At 36.8% G+C, this 12,989-nt stretch overlaps 1 protein-coding gene across 2 annotated transcripts in view; it reads left to right on the forward strand.

The window, feature by feature from the left end:
- Positions 1 to 12,989, forward strand: part of ASXL3 (ASXL transcriptional regulator 3) — a 129,475-nt gene that overhangs the window by 66,623 nt on the left and 49,863 nt on the right. Inside the window, exons 1-2 of one of the 2 annotated variants that reach the window (XM_015855547.2) lie at positions 8,898 to 10,136; positions 11,176 to 11,553. In XM_015855547.2, coding sequence (XP_015711033.1) covers positions 11,452 to 11,553 — 102 coding nt within the window. In that variant the 5' untranslated portion in view covers positions 8,898 to 10,136; positions 11,176 to 11,451. Of the gene's footprint in view, positions 1 to 6,432; positions 6,555 to 8,897; positions 10,137 to 11,175; positions 11,554 to 12,989 lie in introns of those variants that run through there. The other variant, XM_015855545.2, reaches the window with a different exon arrangement.

Raw genomic sequence — 12,989 nt, forward strand, 5'->3', positions numbered from 1 at the left:
AACGTTGTGTTCACTCACAGCAGTGGGGTGCGCCATGACCTTGCTGTGACAGAGGTGGCCCTTCCTGCACAGCCTTCCTTCACCAGCCCAAAGTGTTTGTGTCATTTCCTCTGTGAGGAAGGCTCTGTAGTTTTCCTAAAACTGGAAGTTCTTCCATTTCAAAAACAGAATGGCAGAATTAATTCTTAGGCAGTTTTTTTGTTTTTTCTTTGTTTGTTTTTTTCTTAGAGGTATTAGTAAATGGGTGATAGAGGATCAGATTCTTGCAGAACCCTGAAATTTTATCTTTGTGACTGCTATGATCTTGGACAGCTTGTGCTGTTTGGACTAGGAAGTTGCTAGGATTAGTCCTGTTGTCAGGAATGAACATTCACCAATATCTGTATCCACCTTTTGTATTCAGTTTTGGGTTTTTTTCATTCTCTAAGAATGGAATTTCTGGCACAGACCAGGGAAACCTGTCATCCTCAGCTTGTTCTCTCTTGTAAGTGATACTGCTGATTCTGCTGAGTGTGTCTGTTGTGCATGACAATGTCTGGATGCGAGGAAGGGTCTTCTCAAAGCAGGAAAGCAGCCAGAACATCCCTGAGTTTGGGATGACACTGAAAAGAGAGAGACAGAAAAAGACACTTTTTTTTTTTTTCTTTTTTCATCTACCCAGAATTAATTATAGAAGTTTTGTACCCAGGACTCAGTTTAACTTCTGTTTGTTTCATTGCCACTGCATAAGTCACAGAAATAAGAAGATTCTATAGAGCTTGAGAGAAGTCTTCTCATCTGCTCTCTTTGCTGTACAGTAGAGTTAATGAGGCCTTAGAAATTGGTGACTTAGTGATGATAGGCTACATTTTTAGTGGAAAATGTTGACTTCCTTTGGAATAAGATTTTGTAGTTTTCAAAGATTTATGAAGTGTCTGGGCACAAAATTCTCTTCAGATTGTGATGTGATTCAGTGCAAACTACTATCTTAACATGATATTTGATGTCCTCTTCTAAAATATATGATTGAATGTTATTCATCATTTCATGCTGGAAGTATTGCTTTTCAGAAAGAATATTATAGTCACAGTCGTGGCCTTGATATATGCTTCTGGTTTTGCTTGCATTGGTGAAGCTGTGCAATTAACTAACTCCCAAACGGGTTTTCTTTTTCGAAAGCTGCTGGCAACAGTCAAGTTCTGAATTGTTCAGATTTTGTAAGTTGGGCTCTAGAGATCAAAGAGTGATGGAGGTGAATTACTTGATCCATCTATGTTGGCAAAGCATGACCATGTGTGTCAATACAAGTATAGATCTGCGTCACCCAAGGAAAATAATGAATTTTATGGATATTTTAGAGGCACTTTTTGTGTACATGTTTTCCTAAGGGGCTGTTAAGTTCCATATCTCTAGAATGTGTGCATACATTTTATGCTTGAGGTAGGACTATAGTCTTCAGCATATGGTAGCAATATTAATTTGAGTTTTGTAATGTGGCCATTAGTAAATAATCCTTCTCATCTGCTGTGGTTTCTATAAAAAATAAGGAAGTGAAATGCTGTTGATTTTACTGGTTTGGTTTTAAATAAGTATCATCTGTCTAAAATCAGAATTAATTGTGCTATTTATATGAGGAAAATAAGCCCCTTAAAGCACTGCAGGAACTTTTCTATCTTTTCAGTTACATAAATCTGTTTATAATTATACCTAATAAATTTCAGTGACAATGCGACCAAATAATTTTAAGTTGCTTTCCTACAAAAGACTGTTTCTTTGAGGAAACATAATCTTCTATTATATTTTAAGCAGGTATCATATTTTTGGTTTGGTTGTTTTATTATTATTATTATTATTATTATTATTATTATTATTAGGGGGGAAGGAAATATAGAAGGTAACATAAAATTACTGAATCACGTCATAAAATTTGAAATGGAAAGGTAACATTGCAGATTTATATATATCACAACTTTTCAGAGTAATTACCAAAAGTGGTCTTGGAAAATTGGAAGAGAGGAGGTTATTTTATCTGGAAGTTGTCAAAAACATTTTAACGTGCTCTTTTTTGTTAAGGAATTCTAATTTTATCATTCATGTTAACACTCTCTGAACACACTCACTAAGGAGGTCTTATCTTCAGAAACCCAGCTGCTCTTCCAGCTCATAACCTAACATTTTATGGCTTAATAGTTGCTTTTTGCTTTATTCCTTCACTCGGTCCTGGTCCTTGAAGAAGCTGATTTAAAGAATGGCACCTAATTATTTTCTACTAAATGGAAATGCCTCCTGTAGGCTTTAAAATGCTCATTCTTTTTTTTCTCCATTAACAATAATGGTAAAGTCTTTTATTTGCTATCCAAATATTTTTCCTTCATCTGTTGCGTTCTTTCAGGATTTTTTATTTTTTTTTTTTAATTCCTCAGCATTGAGTTTATTTTTAGCATTCTTTACTGATACAGCTTTTCAGTGTAGATCTGATAATATTAATAAAACTTCAGAGCTTCTGAACAGAGCAGTTCCAGCTTTGCAAAACTGAATTTATGAAGGCTGCTCAAAAAGAAATGCCTTCTGTTTTATTACGTTGGTCTGCAATATCAGAGGTGAATGTTGGTGCTTTTGCAATAGGAGTTGGACCTTCCCACCTATATGCTAAAACATGTTGTTGCCATACAGATGGCAGCAGAGGGGCAGTCTAACACAATGGTATCTGACATGGAAATGTGTATGGTGCAAAGGTGTGTCATTGAATTCCTCCATGTGGAAAATGAGGGCATCCATTGACATTCGTCAATGTTTGCTGAATGTTTAGGAAGATCAAACAATGGATGTGAGCACAGTGAGGCAGTAGGTACAGATTTTTGTGAGAGCTGCTTGCAGGCTGTTGTTCAGCACTGACAAAAATTATTAGCTAATGGTGTTAACTATGTTGAAAAATAGTGTTTTATAGTGAGAATTTGGTCTAGCAAGGAGTGTTATTGTGCTTTTTGTATCTGTAGTAGTTTCCATGGAAATAAATAGAATGCATTACTATCGAAGTGACCTACATATGTACAAAGACCACATATATACATATCAAGAACTCTTCTTGATTTTGTTTTTATTTTCCTTTGTTCTTCGTGGGAATACCTGCTCCAGTCTTAAGTCATTTTTTTGTTTGTTTGTTCAGTGTTGTTTTGTTTTTTTCCCACTAGGACCATCAGTGTTCACTTCGAACACTGACATATTTTTCTGTTATATTTTTCCCCCTTTTTTCCACTTCAAACTCACACAGAGAAAAGCAGTTGGTTACTCATTCATTTAAGTGAACAAATAAACACAATTTTCTGTGGTCGCAGCCTTTGCCATATACTGAGATTTTGTTATAGTTTGACTTAAATCATTATGTAGCACAACTTAGGAGAACAAATTTACTAGTTGTCTCGTATTTGTATTTGATTTCCTGATGAAAGATTAATTCGTAGTGTCTTTTAAAAAATAGATATCTTGATTGGCCTCTAAATAAAGCTTGTATAATAATTTGGGTATTATTTTCTGCTAATCAGGAGAATTGACTGTATAAACTATTAGACAATTACGTAAATTAGCATCTTGTATTTAAATTTGCAGTGTTTATGTTCTTCTATTTCTGGAGAACAGTCTGTGATATCTTTTATTTACTATTGATGGTTAGGCTTTTACCCATTATTTGTATCAAGCTGTTTTTAAATGGAAATGGAAATTGAAGTAAAACATGGAAAACAATATTTAAAATACATTCTTACTATTTTAAGCAACTAAATATCTGAAGGAAACTGTTATTAATGTTTTAATATTAAAACAATATATTTTAGAAAGGAAACTAATTTATTGTTAATAAATGAAGTTGCCTTTCTCTAATCACCATGCCATTTTAAATGTATTAAGCAATGGCTTTCAACCTTGTATGCTTATTTCTTTAATTATAGACTACAGGAAGAAGAATTTCTTTGTTCCCTACATGTTTGGGGTTTTTTATGAAAATCTAAAGTAATTTGGAGTTGCAGTAAACTGAACCTCCATCCAGTGGTACTCCTTCTGTACATGCAGAAGAGATTATGGCTATGTAAGCTGGTTTATTATTTCAGCAGGTTTTAGTTCCAGTTGCTTCACCAAGCAGAACGAGGCTTGCTTCTTGATTTAATTTAATTGTCAAAGTTTTCAAGAAGCAGAAGCAAAAGGAAACAATACACTGGTAGTGTTTTTATGCAAAATAGAAGACAGAATTCAGAAGTACTCTGATAGACCTTGTCATTTTTCTTTTAAATTAAAGAGTTTATGAATGAAAGCACGAAATCAGTGTAGGACCATGTTTACATTTATTCCCACACTGTATCACGAGTTTGACACTAACAGTTCCTACTGTTGAGCATCATCAGCTAGCGTTGCCAAACCTTTCCATAATTGACTTTGTCACCAAAATAAACAGGGGACACTCTTGGATAATGTCCAAAATCAAAGTCATGAAAATCAGAATTTTCCACTTAATCAAAAGAGTGAATGGGAGTTTCATTTTTACTGGAGGACAGAAGTACATTCTTCATGATAGGTTGTGTGATATCCTCTCCTAGGAGAGAGTGTTATATACACGATAGTTTCCATTTTTCAGGTATTTTTAAATTTATTCTCCTTAACTTTGAGATGTGTTCTTGCTCTTTTTCCAGTTTTAATTCAGTCCTTTGAGTCTCTTAGTCTTTGCCAGAAAACAGTGAAAATATCTGTAAAAGAAGAAACAAAGCAAAAGCTGAGTAATTTGAAGTGTCAGATTTTAGTTTTGGTGTAGGTGTTCCGTATCTCAGGAGCTTCACAATTGCAGTGATTTAGATTATATAAAATAGCTGTTGTTTGTTTTCTGCTGACAATTTACTGCTCCTTCTGGTTGTCATTTTTGATTGTAAGCTTTGCTCATCATGTGGAAAACATTGATCCTAACGTAAGCTCGGAAGCTGTTTTGTACTGCAGCTTTGTATATTCTTGACAAATGCTTCAAGTACATGGATATAAAATGGAAAATATCGGTTAGAAATCTTGTAACAAAATTGGATTTCTCTTATCTGCTAATGAAAATTTTTAATCTAATGTAAAAATTATCTTGATATAGTCCCAAAGTTATAAAACAGAATATATTCTCTGTTTGTGAGGTAAGTATTAATTAGTTTTTCTTTCAGCATGGAAATGTTTAATATCCCATGCATCTTATACTGCCAATTAATTATTGATAACCGAATTGTCTCAATTCTATCTTTTTTCTTACAAACACACACACAAAAAAAGCCTTTAAAATATTTATTCTATGAAATAGTGATAGAGTCAAGGGATCTGAATTGCTACGTCAGTTCTCTGCACGCACTGCTGAGGGATGAAAGGAGAAAACCATATGTGAAGAGAAGGGTTGGCCTAGAACGCCTTCTCACACACCTATGCAGCTTGTTTGCATGTCCCCAGAGTCCTATGGTAGGTGCACCATGTAGGGAAGACCTGGGCATCACAAAGCAAGTGTGTGAGCATCCACAGTGTTGTTGGGCAGCCAGACTCGAGTTGAGTATGAGGAGGAGGGGAGAAGAAAAGTTCTCAGCTTCTGGATCCATGCTCATTCTGTTTTAGCTGGGCTGTCTTAAGCACAACTAAGAGTAATGATGATGCCAGGCATTAAGAGTGGAAGGGTTTTTACAGCCCTTTTAGTCAAGCTTGCTGACTGCTGTGATTAACAGAATGTTCCAGGCATTCATATCTGAATGCTGAATTTTTAAAAATAATTTGTCATTTTTGCTTTTAACCAGGAGACTTTTCTGTATCTCAGACAACATGTAGTCAAGAGGCTGTTTAAAGCGAGTGCTATTTATTCATTAAAACATGTATTATTAAAAGGGCTGGCAAATAGCAGTGTGTATTACCTGAGAGACCAGTGTTCCTCTTTTCAGGATATTCCAGTTTACCCGTTAAACAAGCAAGTGTGTGTTCTTACCTTTGCCAAGAAATATGTACAAAATGGAGTAGTCTGGCTCGTAAGAAGTCATTGCTATTTCTAGAGCACAGGGTCATCAGTGTCTTCTGTACATAAAGTACACATTTAGAAATGCAGAAATCCATTAGAAATGACTTGATGAAGAAGAAAATTTTTGCCTGGCTTCTGTATGAGAGCCCTTCTTTGATCCCTTCAGTTACCCTCAGGGCCCAACAGGCAAAACCTGTGCTCTCCAGAGCTGCAAGGAAAGGGTCTGGGGAGGCACAACTAATTGTGAAGCAGCACTTTTATTTACAGATTCTCAGCTCATTTGGATTAGTTTAGTTTCGTAGAACAAACTCTTTGTTTTCCAGGTGCTTGCTATTTTTTTTTTTCTCCTCTTTTTGGGACTCTTCAAGAAAGATACAGAGAAGATAACCTCCATAACGGTATTCTTTTTTTTTTATTTTATTTCTTTTTTTCCTTTTATCAAGTTTGCCCAAAGCAGACATCTGAAGAATTGTCTTCCAGTCGTGATTCAAGCCTTACAAATGCACCAGTGCAAAGCAAGCTAGTATCTTCCTTCCAGCAGCACACAAAGAAAGCACTTAAGCAGGTAAGCTCCTTCTGACTGCAGCTCAGTTGGCTGTTCTCCACATGGGTATCTGATATGAATGTGAGAATGTGACATCAGCAGAATTTCAGGGCATTTCTGAGAAAAATTGTAGGGCTATGTTTAATGGTGCATTGCAGGGTTTGTTTTTTTATTTGCTTACCAGTGATGCAGTCCTGCCATTTACTGTGTTTTTGATGTTTTCTTAAGTGCTTTCCAAGGAAGCAGAATTGTTTGCATTAATCATATCCCAGGTTTTTCCATGTAAGCGCTTATAGTGAAAATTTCATTTGAGGCTTAAAATAAAACGGATTTTGGAGTAAGTTCTACAGATAGTAAGAATCTGGATATACTTGCTCTTCAGTTTTCCTTTACGGCCTGCTTAGTAATTCTTTTTCATACTATGTGTGTAAGAGTGGGATTGATTTTGGTTTTTGGATAACCTCTGATTTGGTTGAGTTAGGCTGCAAGTAACACAGTAAAACTTTGCAGAAGTAACTACATATTAAAATCAGTTCTTAACAGAAAGTGTAACTGAAATTTCCAACAGTGCCAAATTAGTTCAGCTTGCAACAGGGCAAATGAAAAACTAAAAAAGATGATGATTAAAAAAAATGTATCAGTATCTCCTCAATTTTGAGTTTGTAGAAATCTGTTTTAGTCACATAAATATTGTAAAAAATTAAATATAACTTCTTAAAAACATTAGTTTGATGAGATGTCGTATTTTTCTTGTAACTGCTCTCTTAGTTCTGTTAAACTGAGGTTCAGTATTTCACAGAGTAGTTTATTACAGAGTTGTTGATTTAGGCTTAAGTTAAGGAAAGCCTGTCCATGGTGCCTTCTTGAAACATTTAAGTATTTATATTTAGGTTTTCATAGAGTCTAAATTTAAATCCACTAAAATTAATAGACCGGTATTATTCACAGCAGGTTTTCTTGTACTTACACATTCTGAGGACTGGGGAGGATTCTTAGATTGGAGTCTCACAACTGCTTGGTCTGGAAAGTCGGGCAATGAGCACAAAGCAGCTCACTAGCTACATGATTACTGAGAGAAACACATGCAACTTTCTTGAAACATCTGTATAAATCCATTGTAATATATGAACTTAGGTGTGGGTGGAGCAGAGAGGAGGGGAAAAAGAGCAATTCCAGATGAATAGCGGTGAGAACAGTTTAAAAAAGAGCAAACTAATCAAAATAGCTTAATTAATATAAACAGTCATAACACAGATGGAAATCACTGAAAATATTCCCTAAGGCAATAGGGTTAGAGCAACATCTGAAAGTTAAGTAATCAATAGTAAGAAATCAGTTTTAATTAAGTTGATAGTAATTAGATCTTGTACTTCAGAGTATGAGATTGTTAGTTCAACTATCAGTTCTCTGTGTTCATTGTGGAGTGGAAGAGGATTTTACCTTCATTTTAATTTTTCTCAAAAGCTTCAGGTGCTGGCTACTGCCATATTCATGCTGCAGATTTGATTTAATTTGATATGGTAGCAGAGAAGAATACATTTCAGCAGTGATTTAATGTCTAAAATTACTGCTGGAATTTTATTTTTTTTACTTTCCAGTCTTTCTGTTTCTTTTGTGGATACATAACACAAAGTTTGTACAAATGACAGCCCAGAGTACCTTTAAATGCATAAACAATTCATACAGTTGGATGCAGTGATCTTCTAGCTGATACCAGCTTACAGGTTCTGTGGTAAAGTAAAAAAAGATGAGCCATCAGCCTGCTCTCAGCAATACTTATGCTGTATAAAAATATATGTGTATTTATACTTTATTAATGTCAGAAAGAGGTCTTCCCTAGATTTTGTGGTTTTTCTATTTCTTAACAGTCTTCATGGAATGAAAATCTACAAATAATCTTTCGACCCTTTTCCTACTCATTCAAAAACAATGAGTTCTGATTAGCTCGATTTTGCGTGTATTTGTTTTGTTGTCCATTAAAATTGAAGAGAGAGGCAGGTTGATAATGTGAAGTACTCCTGAAGATCTGAGCTTGGATCAGCAGTTTCTCACCACTGTTTATCTACTTGTTAGTCACTGTGGACATGTCATTCTCTTTAACGTGTTATGTTGGATTTACAAATGATTTGATTTTTAATTAATTCTAGAGGTATTCCTGGGTGTAGGTTGCAAAGAGCAATCTTATGTTTCCTTGTGACCACTTGCATTTTTAGGATGTTTTCATGAATCAAATTGGTCGTGACAATGAATTTCTTGAGCTATGCCAGCAACTTGGAGGAAGGGGCATTTTCTGAGCCCTGGCTCTTGGTCTTACTTCTCTCAGGTAGCAGTGGATCTGGGGGTGCTTTGCAGAGGGTAGGAAGATTCACAATTCCTGTGGACTCTCAGGAGGTCTGTGTCACACTTCAGACCTTATTTCATCACATTTAAGAAGCCTGGGCTGCCATTTTATTCTGGAAACTTTCTAGGTTTACAACCTTCCATAGTGTCGGTTTGCTGAAAGAAGGATTTCAATTGTTTCACCACCAATTGTGTCTCATGATGCTTATTTCATTTTTGAGGAAGTTTCACTTTTGCTTCTGAATAGTATCCTGAATAGTGGTTGCAAAGTCCAACAGTCCTATTCGTGATAGTTTAGACAAAAGAGTCTGTGGTGTAGAGCTGTCTTTTATGCTCATCTTTCTGATGGCAGACTTTATAGATATTATTTCCCTTTTGCTGTTGGACATAGTTGGGTATGTGTGCCCAGCTGTTGCATATCTAGTAATGTTGGAAAAGGTGTTCATGGCATGCTGTCACACACTGATTTCCCATCAGTACTGATCAGTTCCATACTGATTTACCTCATTTTCACACTTGAGGATTTTGGCATGCAAACCTATGTAAGGACCTCTTACCAGGAATGTACTGAACTACATCTGCATCTGCTAACAGTGGCACATGATCACACTACTGTGTGAATTATTCTTGCTCTGGACAAAGCTAACTCAAGTGTGGATGTCAAGTCATGGCATAGTATCTACCATGCTCCTCTCTGGTCCAGTTTCTGTTCCATTGACTTGAGGTGTTACTTTTTCTGGAAGTCTTCACTGTGTACAGATTTGTCTGTATCTAATCAAGATGTTCTTGGAACATTTATCAGAAGAAATAATCATACCTGCAAACTGGCCTCACATAGGTAACACGTGAGCATATTGTGAATATCAAGGACATTGAGGTGGTGTTAGTGTCTGTTGGACTGTGATAGCCAAGTACCTTGTCCATCAGTGTACCAGTTGGTTCCTGAGTCAGTACCAAGAAAGAATAAAGAACTTGAAGATGTGATATAACGATGTCTGGGATGATATTAGACCTCTCAGACATGGAAGAAAATCCTGCCTCACTTTTGGCACTTTGGAATCAGCACCAAGAAGGGTACCCATAAATTTTCTGTTGGGAGAAGAGAAGGATACTTCATTCAGACTCAGAATCTGAATACAGACCAGGACATGTCTGAGACTGTGCTGGGCATCCAGATCTCTTTGTAGAGACAGAAACTCCAGAGACAGCAGCCAAGTGGGTTTGGGAGGAGACAAGCTCAGGAAATAAGGGAATCTACTCAAGGTATGTTATTGCTGCTGCTTTGTTTTGTTTTTCTTAACTTTGGGCTTTGTCTGCATGCTTGGTGGCTGGGTTTGTAATATGTGCCACTAATTTATTCATGAAGTGGGTAGATGCAGTTTCTCATGAAGAAGGAAGCACCCATCCATATGATTTGTTCTTAGAACAGAAGTGGCAGCTCCACACCCCTTTTCATTTCAGTGGATGCTCTCAGGCCCCAAGCAGTAAGAAAGCTGTGGGGAAGTTAGCGTTTGGCTCATGTGTTGCTTCTGAATTACAGGACATCAGACCTATTTGCTCCAAGTAATATTTCAGGCTGACTTTTCTAGCATAACTATAATTGGTATTATTAGAAACCAATCTATAATATGAAGCAACAGAAGATTAAATTTTGGAGCAGGATGGTGAAGACCATGACTTAGCCCTGATTTACCCAAATTCACCGAACTGTTTTATCAGGATTTTTTCCTTGTTTGTTTATTTGTTTTTTAATGACATAGGTGTCCATGTGCCTATGTTTGCACTTAAGGTAGAATCCTGTACTCCCTTGACTCTGGTGTGGATTTGCTTTCCTTTCTCCAGCTCAGGCATACCTCTTACCTTGCTTTGAGAGAAGAAAAAGAGCAAACTCACCAGTCTTGCTCCCTCCATGGTCATTCTGTTAGGACTTCTTTTGTTGACTACAGCCAGATACAGGTTCTACTGAAGCATTTTCCTGTCCTTAGAAGTTAATCCATATGACTCTGTCTATGGTGTCTGTCCTTTGACTCAGTTGAGGAATGACTCACTCATATGTTCTGATACAAGCCTGATTGTCTGCCCTCCTTTCCCATCTCTACCATTGAAGAAATAAAGATGACAGTGGAGATTACTGTGAATATGACCAGATCATGTAGAGTTTGAGCACCGGGTCACTTCCTAAAAGTCTTTGAAATTCCACTGTGAACTGAGAGATACTTCTTGTACTGAATTCCTTGGTAATAGAGAAATTGTTGCACTGTCTTAGAGCCTACATTAACCATTTTCTTATGTTTCATTTCAGATACTGCAGATTTATCAAGGCCACAGTTGGAGAATTCTGGCTCCCTAGCTGAAGCATTTGATCAGATGTCTGGCAACATAAGTGATGATTCTTGACAAATTTGCCTGTCAACAAGTGAAAAACAAGAAAAATGTGTTGCTTTTTGACTACTAGAGAGACATGGGAAGGGACAGTGGAATTTACAAAATGCATTCAGGAAAATGGAATTTCGAAGATGCTAAACTAAACTGATTTTCTGATTGTCAAGAGAAGTCTAGGGAAGAGGACAGAGAAACTATGGCAGGGAGACTGCATAATGGGGAAAAGAAGCTGGAAGAGCAAGAGTTCCAGCAGGAGCTCTTCAGGGAGTACATGCATTGCCCGAAGGCAGGCTGCACGGTATGTCCCTCTAAAGGTCCCTATGCATGGGCAGCATGTACCAGCTGCTCAACACAGTGCTTTGGTAAGACACAAGACAGTGTTTATGGGACTTTTTTCTGGGTCATCCCCATGGTCCTCAGCCCTTACTTGTGATGGAAAGAAAAGGGCAGGAATCCAAATGATCCCTCTGTTCTTTTTGTGCCACTTTTTAAATATTAACTTCCAGTTGCTGGGGCATTTGCTTGTTTGTTTTCCCTAATGGGTTGTTTGCATAGCATGCTTTTTGCAGCTGTCCTGCATGTTTGCTGTTTTAATAAATGTGGTTTTCAGAATTTCTAACTCTGAGAAATATCTAAAAAAGAATCGTAAAGCAACTTTAGAAAACTACCATGTTGAAGCATTGTTGACTGCTCTTCTTCACGGTAAGACTGGATCCTTCACTTAAAATATTCCCTGGAATGTAAACTTTATTTAAATCTACCACCCATACACACTGGAGTCCCCTTCCCAAATCTACGTCAAAAACTCTCTAAGCTCTCTCTTATATCTGCTGTGTAGATGCTGTTGCTTCTCTCAAGTCTTAGACAGCCAAACCACTGGCAATGTTTTAGATTTAAGCACTGCAGTTATCTGATCATGTTTTTCTTAGGGAACTGTTTTAAGATGGATTGGATGTAAGTATTGTATTAATGACAAATACTATGAGTGTAGAGTCCCATTTTGTTGGGTACAGTGTGTAGTAAAGCTTTTCTAGTGATGTTACGTGATTCTTCCATATACTGGCAGTGGGTCTCTTAAGTGAATACCTTCTTCTCAGCCACGTGTAAAGAACAGATTTTGATTTGAATATTGTATTACATACAATATTTGACCCAGGAGAAAATGAATCTGACCTCGATTTTAAAGTGCATCCTAGGAATTGTTGGTCTTTTGAGAAAAAGGGTAGGTCTCCAGAAAGCTGCATGCTGAGGGTGTAAGGGCGTGTGGCAGAATACAAGCTGGAGCAAGATGTCTGGCATAAAGACATTACATTCTTATGGCTTACATCAATGCAATGCAAATTGCTGCACCACTTTCTCTGAGATGTAATACGACAAGATGTTTTTATCTGGAGGATTGTAGTCTAGCCTTGTAGTCCCCCCACTACACTTTGTACCCTTTACAAGTGTGGCATGCTGTCTAATATGTCCTCAGGGAAAATACTGTTTGTTGTTTCAAGATTTTGTATTGGCATTGCTAGATTGTTTTTAAACTGCTTCATGCAAACTGCTTCCTTACCTACATGTGCTTTATTGTGTCAAGCAACAGCTTTCCCTTAAAGTATTTTTCAGCTGGTAGATATTATTAACATCATATTACAGCATTTTGTTGTTTTTTTTAAAATACACTCCTCACTTTAGACAAAAAAAAAAGTCAGCGCATGTGTCATTGTCATTCCCATTCACATGCAAGGC

This window comes from Coturnix japonica, chromosome 2 (genome assembly GCF_001577835.2).
Source record: "Coturnix japonica isolate 7356 chromosome 2, Coturnix japonica 2.1, whole genome shotgun sequence".
NCBI classification, from domain to species: Eukaryota; Metazoa; Chordata; class Aves; order Galliformes; family Phasianidae; genus Coturnix; species Coturnix japonica.